Source organism: Squalius cephalus, assembly GCF_949319135.1.
Source record: "Squalius cephalus genome assembly, chromosome: 1".
NCBI classification, from domain to species: domain Eukaryota; kingdom Metazoa; phylum Chordata; class Actinopteri; order Cypriniformes; family Leuciscidae; genus Squalius; species Squalius cephalus.
Genome location: NC_137122.1, coordinates 53,160,144 through 53,176,315, shown reverse-complemented (window position 1 = coordinate 53,176,315; position 16,172 = coordinate 53,160,144). Strand labels below are relative to the sequence as shown.

At 39.0% G+C, this 16,172-nt stretch overlaps 1 protein-coding gene across 1 annotated transcript in view; it reads right to left on the bottom strand.

Annotated features, from left to right (window-relative positions):
* Window positions 1-976: 976 nt before the first annotated feature.
* LOC307150435 (tripartite motif-containing protein 16-like) overlaps window positions 977-16,172 on the bottom strand; it is a gene marked incomplete at its 5' end in the record, with an annotated part of 153,144 nt that continues 137,948 nt past the window's right edge. Inside the window, 2 exons of the mRNA XM_079857684.1 lie at window positions 977-1,550; window positions 4,081-4,128. Of these exons, the coding sequence (XP_079713810.1) occupies window positions 1,027-1,550; window positions 4,081-4,128 (572 nt within the window). The 3' untranslated portion in view covers window positions 977-1,026. The remainder of the gene's footprint in view (window positions 1,551-4,080; window positions 4,129-16,172) is intronic.

Here is a 16,172-nt window from a genome sequence, read left to right as displayed (position 1 = left end):
ATAATAATAAAAAATAAAATAAAAAAAAAACTTGTCAAGTATAATGGCGTATGTGCAGTATTGCAGTCCAGCTGTGTCCGGAGGCCTTTCTGTGTGGAGTTTGTATGTTCTCTCCGTGTTGACGTTGGTTTTCTCTGGGATTCCCACACAAACCAAAGACATACAGGACAGGTGAAGAGGAGACTGTAAGTTTGCCCACAGGTGTGTGTTTGTGTGTGTGAATATGAATGTGTGTGTCTCATCCAGTTATGGACCGGCTATTCTGTCCAGGGTGTTTTCCTGCCTATGACCCGAGACGCTGGGAAAGACTCCAGCTTCCCCACGACCCTACAGGACAAGTTTCACTTCTGGAAAATGTATGGAATAGTCGGATGAATGTATGGATGTACAGTACAGTGAGGATTCTAGTCCTCCCTCTCTCTGCCACTCTTCTTTCCTCACCAATGTGTCGCCTTGATCCAAGTTTCCATGATCCAGACTAAAAATAGGACTGAAATTGCAATTAGTTCTGTTTGTAATAATTATTTAATTTTATTGTAAATATTCTGCTAATATTTTGAATTTCAATATAATACCTGCAGAAATGCACAGTTTGCCATAATTCTGATTTGAATGAGCTTTTATCAGTTTTGAAAGCAGTGTGTTAGCATTGGAAAAATCTTCTGCAAATATATAGTGTTTTGCAGATGGTGAAATATGAATGACAAAAGTGTTCATAGATTTTGGGAAATGTGGTCATTGAATGCATTTTGTGTGAAAGCAATGAAAAAAATATTCCCAGTTTGGCATAGACTTCTGTTTCACTGAATGTGTGAAGAGTTTTAAGATGTGGCTTCAGTATCGACTGATGCTTGTTAGCAATTGAAAAAAAACTAATGTACACATTTATTCTGATGTGTTATTTCAGTAGCAGAAGTTCAGCTATATTAATGAAAATTAAAATAAGAGTCTCTGTAACATCTCACTGTTACTGATTTATCAGCTCAAAGTATTCTGGGTAAAATCTCTCTAGTCTATTCTGAAACATCAACACAGTTTCACTGATGATCCAGAACAAACCCTAAACCCAGGATAGAGCGTCTGAGTGAATGTGGTCTGGACTGTGTGGATGAGGCTCATTGTGTCAGAGACGCTGTAGAAGGACAGAGTTCCTGCACTGTGATCCACATACACTCCTATTCTTCTGCTGATGGACTTTACAGGGAGATCAGTGCGTATCTTATTGTGCCAGAATGAGTAACTGGAGGAAGAGCAGAACAAACTCCAGGACCGATCATTACCTCCAAACACACACTCATAATCCGATCCCTTCCTGCTGATGCTCTTATATGACACTGATATATACACACCATTATCTCCACTCCACTCAATCTCCCAGTAACAGCGTCCACACACACTCTCTCTACACAACACCTGACGCCAATAATCAAATCTGTCTGGATGATCAGGATACGACTGTTGTGTGTTAGTGTGAGTAATCACTCTGTTCCTCTCAGACAGACTGAGGTCTTCATTCACTGTGTTCAGATCCAGAGTCAGCTGATGAGAATCTGATGGAGAGAAAACACATCAGAATCAGGAATTATGAATCTGTCTGATCTTTTAACCCTTGTGCATCAATTTAAAAAAGTTACACATAGGTCCAAAGAGGACAAAAATGTCCATGTCAAAAAACTGTCATAAAAAGTTGAAGCTTGGGAGCACAGACTTAACTTTGGTATCATTTTAAAGAATACCCTTGGCAGATTATTGCTGAAGTTAAAGTTATATAGGTTTAAGTTTATGAAAATGATTTATGAATATTGTTTTATATAAAATATATATTTTATGAAACAAGTTGAACTCTAAAACGGCTAGAAAATCAAAGCCATAAATCTAAATAAGTTGTGTTCCAAATTTGAGGTTGATATCTCAAAAAACGAGCTTTCAGTAAGATTTTGTTTGGGCGCAGTACCAAACTGTCCCCATTGGATCCCAGCAAAACTCCACTGGTGAACACAGTGATTGGCTTTGTTATTTGCAGTTGAGTTTTTCCTCTCTCAATACTACAAACACACACATGCACACAAACACATTTGTTTTATATAACACACATACCAACCACACTCTGACATCCATACCAACACACCCACACAATTATCATTGCATAATTTATCCAACTGGCTCTATAATGGCTCAAAATTCATGCAGTTAACATTAACAAAAAAACAAAAACGTACTCGTAGGTCCAAAGTAGACAAAAATGTCCAAGTCAAAAAACTCATAAAAATGTTACGCTTGGGAGCAAATACGTAAGTTTGGTCTCATTTTAAAGAAGACCCTTGGCAGATTGTTGTTGAAGTGAAAAAAGTGAAAAAAGTGCAACCAAAAAAAAGTTATAGAAGTTTAAGTTTATGAAAAATATTTATGAACATTATAATCAATATTTTATATAAAATATAAATAAATATTTTGTGTAACTAGTGCAATTTTTTTTTTTTTAATGAAATGGGGGTGAAATAGTAAAATTACAATAAAAATACACACCTGTGCCAAAATTCATGCAGTTAACATAAAAACTTAAAAAAAACTTACTCATAGGTCCAAAAGGGACAAAAATGTCCAAGTCAAAAAACTCTCATAAAAATGTTATGCTTGGGAGCAAATACTTAAGTTTGGTCTCATTTTAAAGAAGACCCTTGGCAGATTGTTGTTTAAGTGAAACATTTTAAAAAAGTGCAACCAAAAAAAAGTTATAGAAGTTTAAGTTTATGAAAAATATTTATGAACATTATAATCAATATTTTATATAAAATATAAATAAATATTTTGTGTAACTAGTGCAATTTTTTTTTTTTAATGAAATGGGGGTGAAATAGTAAAATTACAATAAAAATACACACCTGTGCCAAAATTCATGCAGTTAACATAAAAAATTAAAAAAACTTACTCATAGGTCCAAAAGGGACAAAAATGTCCAAGTCAAAAAACTCTCATAAAAATGTTATGCTTGGGAGCAAATACTTAAGTTTGGTCTCATTTTAAAGAAGACCCTTGGCAGATTGTTGTTTAAGTGAAACATTTTAAAAAAGTGCAACCAAAAAAATGTTATAGAAATTTAAGTTTATGAAAAATATTTATGAACATTATAATCAATATTTTATCTAAAATATATATTTTATGAAACATTTGGAACTCTAAAACTGATATAAATTCAAAGCCATAAATCTAAACAGGTTGTGTTCCGAATTTGAGGACGATATCTCAAAAAATGAGCTTTCAGTAAGATTTTGTTTGGGCGCAGTACCAGACTTTCCCCATTGGATGCCAGCAAAACTCCACTGGTGAACACAGTGATTGAATTTTCGATTTGCAGTTGAGTTTTTCTCTCTCAAATATTACAAGCACACAAACAACCTTTTTATTTTATTACACACATACAAACCACACTTAGACATCCATACCAACAAACCCACACAATTATCGTTGCATAATTTATCCAATTGGCTCTATAATATGGCGAAGCAGAAAACAGGAATAAAGCGAGTATTTGCTTTATAGGCCTAACCTGAAAAAATGGCACCATTTGATAATTTTTTTTTTAAATGTCAATTTTGAAGCCTTGCCAACAGAATGAAAGCCTATTAAAAAAGATTGCATCATTTTATAGTTAAACGGCACAGGGATTAAAAAATGCAGTTTTAATGGGCTTCAATGGGGACATTTTTGTCCTTAAGGTGCTGAGAGGAAGTATTTTGTGTAACTAGTGCAAAATAGATTTTTTAAAGAAAATGATGATGAAATAGTAAAATTCCAATAAAAATACACACCCGTGCCAAATTTTATGCAGTTAGCATTAACACAGGCAAAGTGATCAAAAAAACAAAACTGAAAAAGCCAAAAATGTCCTCAAGGATGCACAAGGGTTAATGTATCTGAACAATGTATCATCAGTGTCTCAGTACAGCTGATCAGATATCCTGTGCAAATCATCATTTACATGATCAATTATAAAACTCTTCTATCATGTTTATTTTTCCTTCTACAGGAAGAACATGAACACATTCAGTGAGTTTTTCTGCTTGTTTCTCAGTGACTTACATTGTAGGAAGTCGTTCCTGGTCTTGGGATTCATGTTGGTGAATGTGACTGTGGAAATAAACAGACATGAACAGTGTGAAGAGAAATGACAAGATAAAATACATCCATTTCTAAGAAGTTTCTAATCTGATATTAGATGATGCAGGACTCATTTCTGAGAACAGAAGAATCTCCAGATGCCTCATATATAAAACACACGTATCGGATTTAATCCTAAATTTCAATGGATTTCAATTTCAATATAAGTATTTATTACTTCTAAACTCTAAGACTGGAAATACTGGTTGAGGCCTGGTCTAATGAGACAAAAGGGCCCTGTTGGCTAATTACCATTTGACCTCCCCCATACAACCTCACACTAAGAACTCACACAAGACAGGGCTCCAGACTAACTTTTTTTACTAGGAGCGCTGTAGCCCCTGACTGAAAATTTAAGGAGCGCAAGCAGAAAATTTAGGGGCACACCTTAAATCAGCTTGCTTAATTATTATCATTCATAATGTCTTAATATTAATTAAAAAGCAAACCGAGTGAAAAAAAATTAAATTAGGGAGTGAAAATAGCCAATAAGCATCCTACTGTTTACAATGGTAATTTATTTATTTTATTATTTTTAAATAAGTGTTTAAATAAGACAATTTTTGAAGGATGAACAAAAAATGTGTTGGTCATCACATTAAGATAACATTTATATATGATAGTTTTGAAGTGCTGGAAAAAGATGAGTAACAGTACTTTGTAAGCGTTTGACTATTTCTGTCACATTATGGTTACAGTTACTACATTAAATCCATGGTGAATGTTGCTGATTTGTGGACTGAAAGCCTAAAGTGTTTCTCCTGGTTTCCACGTCAGCGCTGTTTTATCTGATATCTATGGTTTATAACAGAGAACTCTGCGCCGAATCGGAATGTTTATCACTGGATCTCGCAGCGATTATGTTATTAATTCTGAGGCGAATTCAGGGCCCGTCCACACGGAGACGCGTTTCGCTGTATACGTATAATTTTTTTATCGTATTAGCGTTTCGTCCACACGGATCCGGCGTTTTGGGAGACTGAAACCGCTATTTTTTGAAACCGGGTCCCAAAGTGGATAAATCTGAAAACGACACCCTTGCGGTTTCGTGTGTACAGCCAATCCGTATATTTTGTGAAACGATGATGTCATCACATCACGCGTCGTCTGTGTCACGAGTAACAGCAACAACAATAATGGCGGACTTATATGATTGTATTCGTGCTGCAGAAGCTACTAAGCCTACTAGCTTTATTACAGCAAAATCTATTGCTTCTCTGCAACTGTGGTGAGCAAAAAGCGATACTCTTTGTCTTCTTCTTCTTGGTTCGTATACAGCGCGCAAGGTTATGCGCATGCTCAAAGTCTTCTTCTCCGTGTATAGTGTATCTCTGTGGCAGAATTACAGCGCCCCATACTGGTCTGGCATATATACTACACCGTTTTCAGTCGGTTTCAGTGGTTTCGTGTGAACGCAGATATTTCTTGAGACGACGCCGTGTTTACGGAATTTTTTTTTAGAACGAGGAAAAAAAAAAATCGGATCAGGAAGACACCGGCTTCGTGTGGACGTGGCCTCAATGGATTTCTTCACTGGATCTCCAGAGTCTGGATCTCCTAGTAACAGTGTCGCGTGATCGAGATCGGCCCGCGACTGGCAAGTTCCGAGCATATAGACAGTATGGGTTCGGAGCATAGACTGTAAAAAATATGTTCGGAGCGCTGCACTGTCTATTATTGGTCCGAACTAATAAACGGTCCGTGAAGCATAAAGGAGTAGCGCATTTTCGTTTCGCTTTCATTTTGTTGGGATTCGCTGCTCGGCAACAATGTTAATCAAGCTGACTAAATCACACTACTGTGCAGCAGTTCACACTCACAATAAAAATACAATATAATTTAAACAAAGACAAGCTCATTAAACAAAGGAAATAATATTACAGATCTAGACAAATTGGGTTGCTTATAGTTAAAAGAATGTCAAGAGCGATCATTTAGGCAAGATGTATTTTTCACATTTTTGGTCACAAAATATTTTTTGACATGACACGAGTCAGTTTTGATGACTTTGCGATATTGATAAAATGTTAGAATATTAATAATGAAAAATGGCGCAGCTTTAATCTCCCTTTTGGTTATTTCAATACTTAATTGACGACAGAACACAACGTAGCCTACATGCTCAGTTTCTTTTGCGTGATACAGGGCGCGCTGCATTTGCGCGTGATATTGAAGAGTGCGCGCTGCGAGCACACGGCTGATACGACAAGAAAGTTTTACTGACATATAGCCTGACAACATCTGGTCTGACAGAGGACTGTGCGGCGGTGCTGACTGCGTTATTAGGGCCCAAGCCCTGAAAGGGCGAAGGCCCTATTGTTTTCGTAAGGATTATTATTTTTTTTATTTTTTTTATTTTTTTTTTGTTGCCTTTTTGCCACTTTTGGGGCCCTTAACATGCTCAAAAACTCTTGAAACTTTGCACACAGGTCAGAACCCGCGGCCATCAGGGCCGGACTGAAGCTGGTACCCGGGCGTGGCAGGGGGGCTCGACAGCGCCCCCTGGAATGGGGTCCGAAATCTTGGTCCATATATCAAACACGCTTGCATGTAATACTATGAAACTTGGTACACATATAGATCTCGTCGGGCCGAACAACTTTCGTGCTCTAAGTTTTACACCAGCCCAACAGGATGTCGGTTATTATACGTTGTTTGGAAAACGCATACAATGGAATGTGAAATACTCCTCCTAGGGAATTCATCCGATCGCCACGAAACTCGGTGTGAATGAAGTCAAGACACTGAGGATGAATTCTTGCGAACAGATTTTTGATATCTCGAACGGTTTGGCCGTGGCGAGGAAACGAATTTATGGCGAATAATGGGACACAGGAAGTGTGTTATAACTTCTGCATACATTAACTGATCTTGCTGAAACTTCAGCAGTGTATTCGTTGTAAGAGGCCGATCACATGGATGTGACTATTATGAGTCAAAGGTATAGCGCCACCAACTGGCAGCAGGAAGTTTGTCGCTTTGAAATCACTCTCTTATTTTTACCCGATTTGCTTCAAACTTTATGTGTATAATGTAGACACACGGCAGATGTAGACCTGTGAAAGGATTATTGATATCTTAGATAGTGTTGCCATGGCAACGCATTGAACTTTAATATTCTTTTTTGATGCTTTTGAGACTCTTCACATGCTTGAAAATGCATGAAACTCGACAGACACATCACATTTATTATACAGTAGACATGTGCAAAGTTACAGAAATGGGCGTGGTGGAATGGCTCAGTAGCGCCACCTTTAGTCAAAAATGGGGGCTTAGTTTTTCCTAGAATCACAAAACTTGGTAGGTGTATTGTTCTCATCAAGCAGGACACCTTTCTAATTTACAGTCATAACCTCAGACCCACAGGAAGTCAGATATTTTGGTTTGAATGTGGATTTTCTGGAGAATTTTCTCTCTCTCTCTGTGTGTCTGTGTGTGTGTGTGTGTGTGTGTGTGTGTGGGAGGGGGGGGGGATTTGTCTATTCCATTTAATCTTTGTTTTTCAAGGTTTAAGGGGCTTTTGGGGCCCTTAACGTGCTCAAAAACTCTTGAAACTTTCCACACAGGTCAGAACCCACGGTCATCAGGGCCGGGCTGAAGCTGGTACCCGGGCGTGGCAGGGGGGCTCAACAGCGCCCCCTTGGACACGGTCTGAAAACTTGGTCCATATATCAAACACGCTTGCATGAACTAATATGAAACTCGGTACACATATATATCTCATCGGGCCGAACAACTTTCGTGCTCTAAGTTTTACGCCAGCCAAACAGGAATTCGGCTATTTAGGGTTGTTTGGAAACGCATGCTGTGGAATTTAATGTACTCCTCCTAGAGAATTCATCCATTCGCCTCCAAACTCGGTCAGCGTGAAGTCAAGGCATTGAGGATGCTAAATTGCGGACGGATTTTTAATATCTCGAACGGTTTGGCCGTGGCGAGGAAACGAATTTATGGCGAATAATGGAAACAGGAAGTGTGTTATAACTTCTGCATACATTAACTGATCTTGATTCAACTTCAGCAGTGTGTTCGTTGTAAGAGGCCGATCACATGGATGTGACTATTGTGAGTCAAAGTTATAGCGCCATCAACTGGCAGCAGGAAGTGTGTCCCTTTCAAAATGCTTTAAAATCACCCTCTTATTTTTACCCAATTTGCTTCAAACTTTTTGTGTTTAATGTAAACACACGGCAGATGTAGACCTGTGAAAGGATTTTTGATATCTTTAATAATGGCAACGCTTCAAACTTTAAAATTTTTTTTGATGCTTTTGAGACTCTTAACATACTTGAAATTGCATGAAACTCGACAGACACATCACATTTATAAGCCCGTAGACATGTGCAAAGTTTCAGAAACGGGCGTGGTGAGGGGCTCAGTAGCGCCACCTTTAGTCATAAGTGGGGGGGTTAGTTTTATCAACAGCAACAAAACTTGGTATGTGTATTGTTCTCATCAAGACGGACAACTTTCTAATTTACATTAACCATCTCCGACCAACAGGAAGAGAGATATTTTGGTTTGAATGTGGATTTTCTGAAGAATTTTCTCTCCCTCTCTCTGTGTCTATGTGTGTGTGAGGGGAGGGGGGGAGGGATTTGACTATTGCTTTTATATTGTTAATCAAGGTTTCAGGGGCTTTTGGGGTCCTTAACGTGCTCAAAAACTCTTGAAACTTTACACACGTCAGAACCCACGGCCATCAGGGCCGGGCTGAAGCTGGTACCCGGGCGTGGCTGGGGGGCTCAACAGCACCCCCTTGAACGGGGTTCTAAAACTTGGTCCATCTATCAAACACGCTTGCATGAATTAATATGAAACTCGGTACACATATAGATCTCATCGTGCCGAACAACTTTCCCCTGGTCAAGTTTTACGCCAGCCCAACAGGAAGTCGGCTATTATGGGTTGTTTGGAAAACACTTGCTGTGGAATGTGAAATACTCCTCCTAGAAAATTCACTGTGTCCCCTCCAAACTCGGTGTGCATGTAGTCAAGACTTTGAGGATGCTAAATTGCGGACGGATTTTTGATATCTCGAACGGTTTGGCCGTGGCGAGGAATCGAATTTATGGCGAGAAAAGAGAAACACGAAGTGGAATAACTTCTGCATACATTAACTGATCTTGATGAAACTTCAGCAGTGTGTTCGTGGTAAGAGGCCGATCAGATGGATGTAGCTATTGTGAGTCAAAGTTATAGCGCCACCAACTGGCAGCAGGAAGTGTTTCACTTTCAACATGCTTTTGACAAAAGTGGGGGGGGGTTAGTTTTAACTACAGTAAAAAAAAAATTGTTTGTATATTGTTCTCATCAAGCCGGACAACTTTCTAATTTACATTCATTAGCTCCAGCCATCAGGAAGTCAGATATTTTGGTCTGAATGTGGATTTTTTTTTGCTAAATCAGCCTCTGAATTTTTAGCCACTCCTCTTAATCTATTTATTTTATTCCCACCAAACTTTTTCAACATGATGAAAATACATTAAATATGCTAAATTGTGAATGGATAATAAATATCTTAAACGGTTTTGCTATGGCGAGGGATTAAAGTAATGTCCAAAAAGGAAACACTAAAAATCTTCTAAAAATGTAATTATATACCATTTATTTTTATATAAAAGTATACAAATATCACAACTAAACCCATTTTATTCTGTTTTTGCAATTCAAGAAGAATGAAAAAGTTAAAAACAGGCTATTTAGTGCTATTTGGTTAAACAAAAAAGCAAACATAGGGCTATACTGCCCTCTTGTGTCCAAAAGGACATCAAAATAGTATAAAACTTTTTACCAGGTAGGCCAATATTGTATTTAAATATACATTTATTAGGTATGTGTCTGAGGATATTTTCCCACCGGTTAATCGACGTGTAACACCGCTGGGGGCTTTTGAATTGCCAACTTAAAAACGAAAGTAAAATATGTTAGTCCGCACTGACATTGATAGTGGTTGAGCGAGCGTTTCAAATGAATTCCTATAGAAGTAGGAATTAACTGAAAAACGTTCACTCTGTTCTGCTCGTTCCTCACCATGGATGCGCACCGTTTTAAATCGCTAATATGAGCATTTTAGTTTAATTTTAAAATTAGCACCTTTTGGGGGGAGGATTGCTTGAAATTATTTTAAAAAAGCACAATGTTGTGTTTTATTGCGACTGTACACAAATATAAGTTAACACTGCAGTTTGAATGTCGTCCTATAATGACGGAGTATGTTTTTTTTTTTCAATCGCACCCACGCCACACACACACACACACACACACACACACACACACACACGGTTTACTATCTTTGTTGGGACTCTCCATAGACTTAATGGTTTTATACGGTACAAACTGTATATTCTATCTCCTCACACTAACCCTAGCCCTAAACCTACCTATCACAGAAAACTTTCTGCATTTTTACATTTCCAAAAAAAAAAACTCATTCTGTATGATTTATAAGCTTGTTTACCCATGGGGACCTCTATTTAGGTCCCCACTGTGACACGAGTCCCCATGAGTCGGTGTGCATTCAGGTTGAAGTCCCCACCGGGATAGAAAAACATGAACACACACACACACACACACACACACACACACACACACACATTCCAGCATTGTGATCTTGACATCGCAGCCTGTTCATTATAGCCTTCATAAAATATAATAATAAAATAGTCAACCTAACATATAAAAATTACACTGCTCTAAATAGTCAGTAGTACAATTCATACATTCACAGTAAGCACCGCTCCACTGTGATGTTTCCAAGCACATTTTTGCGCTTGTGAAGAGGATGATTTTTTCCATCGATATTGGAACATGAGTGAAGAACAAAGCCTATAATAAAGAATAGTTTAGCATCCAAATACATCGCAAATGTTGAAACAAGAGGGTTACGTGAGCCCAACACTGCTTTCTTTCATTTTTATTTTTACATTAAATTTAAAGGATTTGTTGTGGAATATTTTGAGTGTATCATAAAATCAGAATAAGGTAAGTCAAGTAATATTTTTGGTCTTTTATATATATATATATAAATATAGCTGCGAGCAGTGATGAAGGGCCAAAGCCAGCGGTACCGCCACCCCGGTGCCTTTAGGTAACTAAAGGCACCGGGGTTGCGGTGCCACCGGCTTGGGCCCGTAATCGCTGCTCGCAGCTATATTTATATATATATATATATAATTTATTCTTTTTTTTTTTAATTGCTGTGAGATTGTTTGCTGTTGCGCAAATCCCGGAGATATATTGTGAGTCTAATCACTCATGTGGTGCGTCTGCAGAGACAGATTTCAACAATCACCAGTCAGAGACAGCAGCAAAGCCAAAGCACAATGAAATAAGGCAACTTATGATTTCGGGGGTTTACATAGGCTATTGTTCAGTTTCATATTTGTCAGTCAACTTTTCAAAAAACATTCGGGGCTACACTCAAAACATTCGGGGCTGAAGCCCCGGCAAAATCTGGATGAGAGGATGGGTTAGTCCGACAAGGATCAGCAAGATGCCGGTTGATCAACCTAGCTTGGACGCTTCCGATTACATCTGTTCTAATTTAATGTTACTTTATGTAGCAGGGATATGTTGTTACACCAGATTATAAACCATTTTATTTATATTTGTATTTATTTTTATTATATGTTTTGGGGTATTTTATTTTGAAAAGTTAATTTTGTGCTCTTACTAAAGTAAGCATCACAGTATGCACGTCGGCTGACGTCATACGTAGGAGCGAGCTTCAAACAGCAGTGCAATCGGAGGTTCGTCCTCTTTCCTGCAATGTCATTTGAGGAGAGGTACGATTTCATGAGCTCCGTGCACTTGCTGTTAAATTGAGTTATGTGTTCATGTCAGGTTTAAATAATCAATTGTGCAAGAGTGTTCATTGAGATGTTATATTTGACTACTAGTTCGAGTCATTAACTTGTTAAATTAAGTTTATTTTTGCGTTGTTAATGAGTGAATAGTGCGTTGCGTGAAATGGCGGCTCGGTGTGTGCGTCACAAGTGAGAGATGTGTTAATGGCTAAGCGACTAACGTCTTGATTAAATTAGATATAGATGTGTATATTTGGTACGCATACTAAATAATATATTCTAGTTTATTAATATATATATATATATATATATATATATATTGTATATTGCATTTACTGGTTTCTGTAGTTACCTTACTGGTGTAGTTAAACATGTATTTTGTGCTTAACAGGTAACGTTAAAAGAGCTGCGGTTTAACAGTGCCTGTCTGTTTATGTGTTTTTATCGAACAGGCATGTTAACTGGGATCTAAGAAACACTGTAATGCTGTTTGAATTATTTGCATACAATAACATTATTATTATTATTATTTATACTATTGCTATTATTACATATATTGTTTATGTGTGTGGTGAAGTGTGTGTTGCTCTTTCCTGCAATGTCACTTGAGGAGAGGTAACGTTAAAAGAGCTGCGGTTTAACAGTGCCTGTCTGTTTATGTGTTTTTATCGAACAGGCATAATTAAATCATCTTTTGCACGACCAGCTTTGTGTGGGAAAATTCTTTTATTCAAAACATTAAAAAGAAAAATAACACAAGGCAGAGGAACAACCGCTACAAAACTGGTGCCATGACCCATCGATTGGTTGATCGTTGTCGACCGCTGGGATTGCTGACGTCGAGTCTGACTGGAGCTGTGGGGTGTTGGTGGAGAGACGGGACTTCAGTTAACTGTTGCTGTTTCTTGGCGTCCGGATGTCAGACGGGTTTATGCTGTGTCTAGGAGGAGACTGCGAAGACTTCTGATGAACTGTCACGTGAAATCGACGCTGAGATCGCATGTTCAGACTGTTGGTCTGGTGAGTTGTGACTAAGCGGGATCAAGCAAGCAGCGTGCTGGATCATTGAAGAGTGTCACCAACTTACCTGTTTTGACTGAACTGTGTGGATGAAGGTACTTTGCATCATCAATTGACTGGGTCTTTGATTGGAGGACTGAGAAACAAGTGAACTTGTTTCTGAGAACTGAGAAACAAGTGAACTGAGAAACAAAAACCTTTTTTTTTTTTGTTTTGTTTTTTGTTTCTTCTTTCTCTCTTTTTCTAAGGACAATTTTATTTTATTTTTCTGAGTTAAAACTGGTTCATTACCATTGATTTGTTTGGTTAATATTTGTGTGCTTTGAGAGTGTATTCTGACACCTGAGGGGAATGGCTGCTAGACACAGCGATTTGGGGTGGGACAATACATTTACGGCTGGTAGAGGGCGGGGCAGTCTTTTGGATACGCCTGACAAAACTAGGATCCTGAGTACTGTAGCACAGGCCGGGGTAGAACAATTGGTGGTTCTGCCTATGAAAGAATCGATATGCGGGGTAGTCCAATCGCTGCAGCCAGTAACTATGAGTTCGCTCTGCAGGAGTCAGAAATGTCTGGTCAGATGAGTAACCTCATAAAACAAATTGGCAGTGAGATTGGGCAATCAATTAGAGAAAGTATGATGAGGTCTGAATTTCCTAATTAGCCATCTGCTAACTGTGCGTTCACACCGCCGCCGACTTGAGCTTCCAAAGTTACCGGAAGTCATTCATTTTCAATGGAAGCTGGCTTCTCTCAGCTGCAAGGAGCGTCAAATTCCTCGGCGTCGCGTTTTGGGCGTTTTGAGCGTTTTGAGCGTCAATCTGAAAGTTGAGAGAAGCTCAACTTTATGGTAATGAGCTATGACGCGGTTCAGCGGCAAGCAGTGGCAAAACGCCAGCAACCAATCGAAATAGACGTCCTTGGCGCCGGCTGATTCCGGAGAAACATACGATGTAAACTTTCGTTCCTACCAAAACATTAGTTCCGAGAAAAAAATATTAATTGCAGAGTTTAACCATCATAGAGTGAAAGTGTATCATTTGCATGTGTTTTAAAGTCCTGTCAGCTTGACAGGGCATAAGAACGAGCAGAGAGAGAGAGCCCCGGCCGCGCGCGCGCTTACTCACCCGAGCGCTGTCTTGAATGCAGCTCTCTCTCTCCCTCGCGCATATTAATCAAAATCAATTGATACGATGGTGTCGAAAAAAAACTCTCCAGGGATGAAATGTTTTCTGTGCTGACAAAAATTGCGCGATATCCTAAATTGCCGAATGCATTGCTTGTTTTTTCTGTTTACATTTAATGGTGCGACACTTCTCTTCTCCCATGATCGAACACAGAATGCTGCTACGTCAGAGCGGCCAAAGCGTCAACAAGCTTCCTCGTACTTTTAGACAAGCGTCTTTGACTGGGCGGCCAGAGCTTCTTTGCAGCTCAAGTCGGCGGCGGTGTGAACGCACAGTAAGAGGTTCCAAGAAGGTTCCAGTGGCCATGTGACTGACCAGTCCAGTGTTTCCCCTACAATGTATTAGGCAGCGGCGCAGCGCCGCCGCAAAATCTTCACATGATCAATAATATCACGACATTCACTTACACATGTTGCCATAAAAGGGGCCGTTCACACTCATAATGGAAGCGACGCGGCGCGCACGTTTTCAGCATGGACAGATCAAAAGGTTTTCAGGCGCGCCTCAGTTCATGGTTGGCATAGCAACGACAGACGCCACGGGAGAGCGAGCAAGCGCTTGTGCAAAGGAGAAAGCGGTACGAACTTTTCTCCGTTGAAGTCTATGGGGTTGCTGTGTCCATTTTTTTACTGTCTATGGAAAATATGCCGTCCCACCACTCCGTGTTCGGCGATAAGGTTTCATTCTCTAGCAGCTTGTTTTAGTAACTTCACGTGCGAGTCTTTTCCGCTCTGTGTTTGCGCCGCGCTCTCGGTTCCGTGTGTGTGTGTGTCGGCGCACTGCGCTCTCTGCTCAATGTTCCACTCCGTGTTTGCGATGCGCGTTCTGCTCCTATGGTTCTGCTCTGTGGTTAACGGCCCAATCATGTACCGATCATGCACTGGAAAAGCAAAGTCCCACTCAAATAACGTGAAATTTCTCAGTAGTAGACTTCTGTTTGCTGAGCTGGTATAGCCATGCATGGTAAAATTACCTGCCCTGATCACATAGCCATACTCTGGTAATAATAGCTTTGTATGACTATACTTTTTGATAATTAGTCAAAAAATAGATCTGTTAAATCTGAGTATGTTGCATAGAACTGAATGAAGAATAATATATTGATGTTTTATATTTTAAAATAGGGCTATTTTCTGTCCAATTTGTGTGGACATTTTTCTTTTTTCACCCTTTTTTGTGTGTTTGATTTAATTAGTGATTTCTACATTTAAATATTGATGATTACAAGTTTGGAGGAAATGCAATTAATTGCGATTAATCACAGCAAATTGTGCGATTAATTAGTTATTTTTTAATCGATTCCCAGCCGTTATATATATATATAATATTAGGGGTGTAACGATTCATCAACTACATCGATGTATCGATTTATATTCCTACGATCCAACTGGATCGATCTGTGCTCGGCAAGTTGGCCTTCCGGACGACATATATCGATCTAATATCGTTTTAAAAGGTAATGAATCGATTGTATCGATACTAGGAAATAGCGCATTGGATTTAAGCACGTCAGACTTTATATGGATGTTTTTTCTTTGCACTTTTAATGATAAAGGCGTTAAACGTGACTCAATTCAGTCTGCCTATCTTTGTCGTCGTCGCCATGTGTGACGCGCCAGCAGCAGCGCAAAGACAACAGTCAAGTGGCGCAAAGTCTCTCACTTCAGAAAAACAGATTTTCCTGTCCTCTCAGCCGCTGTACTGCAGGAGCGCGCACTCTTCAATCGCACGCGCAAATGCGCCGGCGCGCGCTGTATTACTTCACTAAAGTCATACGAGAATGCAACGTCGTAAATTAGTAAGTTAAGAAATAAAAGTAAAATACCAATAAATTACGTTATTGGTACGTCATGTGTGTTGCTATTTATCAGGAGCAGTTTCCATGTTTCTTTACCAGTTCTTCTAAGTATTGTGTATCACCATGGTAGCCTAATTGTTGTTTGTTTCCATAACAAAATGCCACTTACTGGTTATTTTGTATATTTTTATATGACTGTG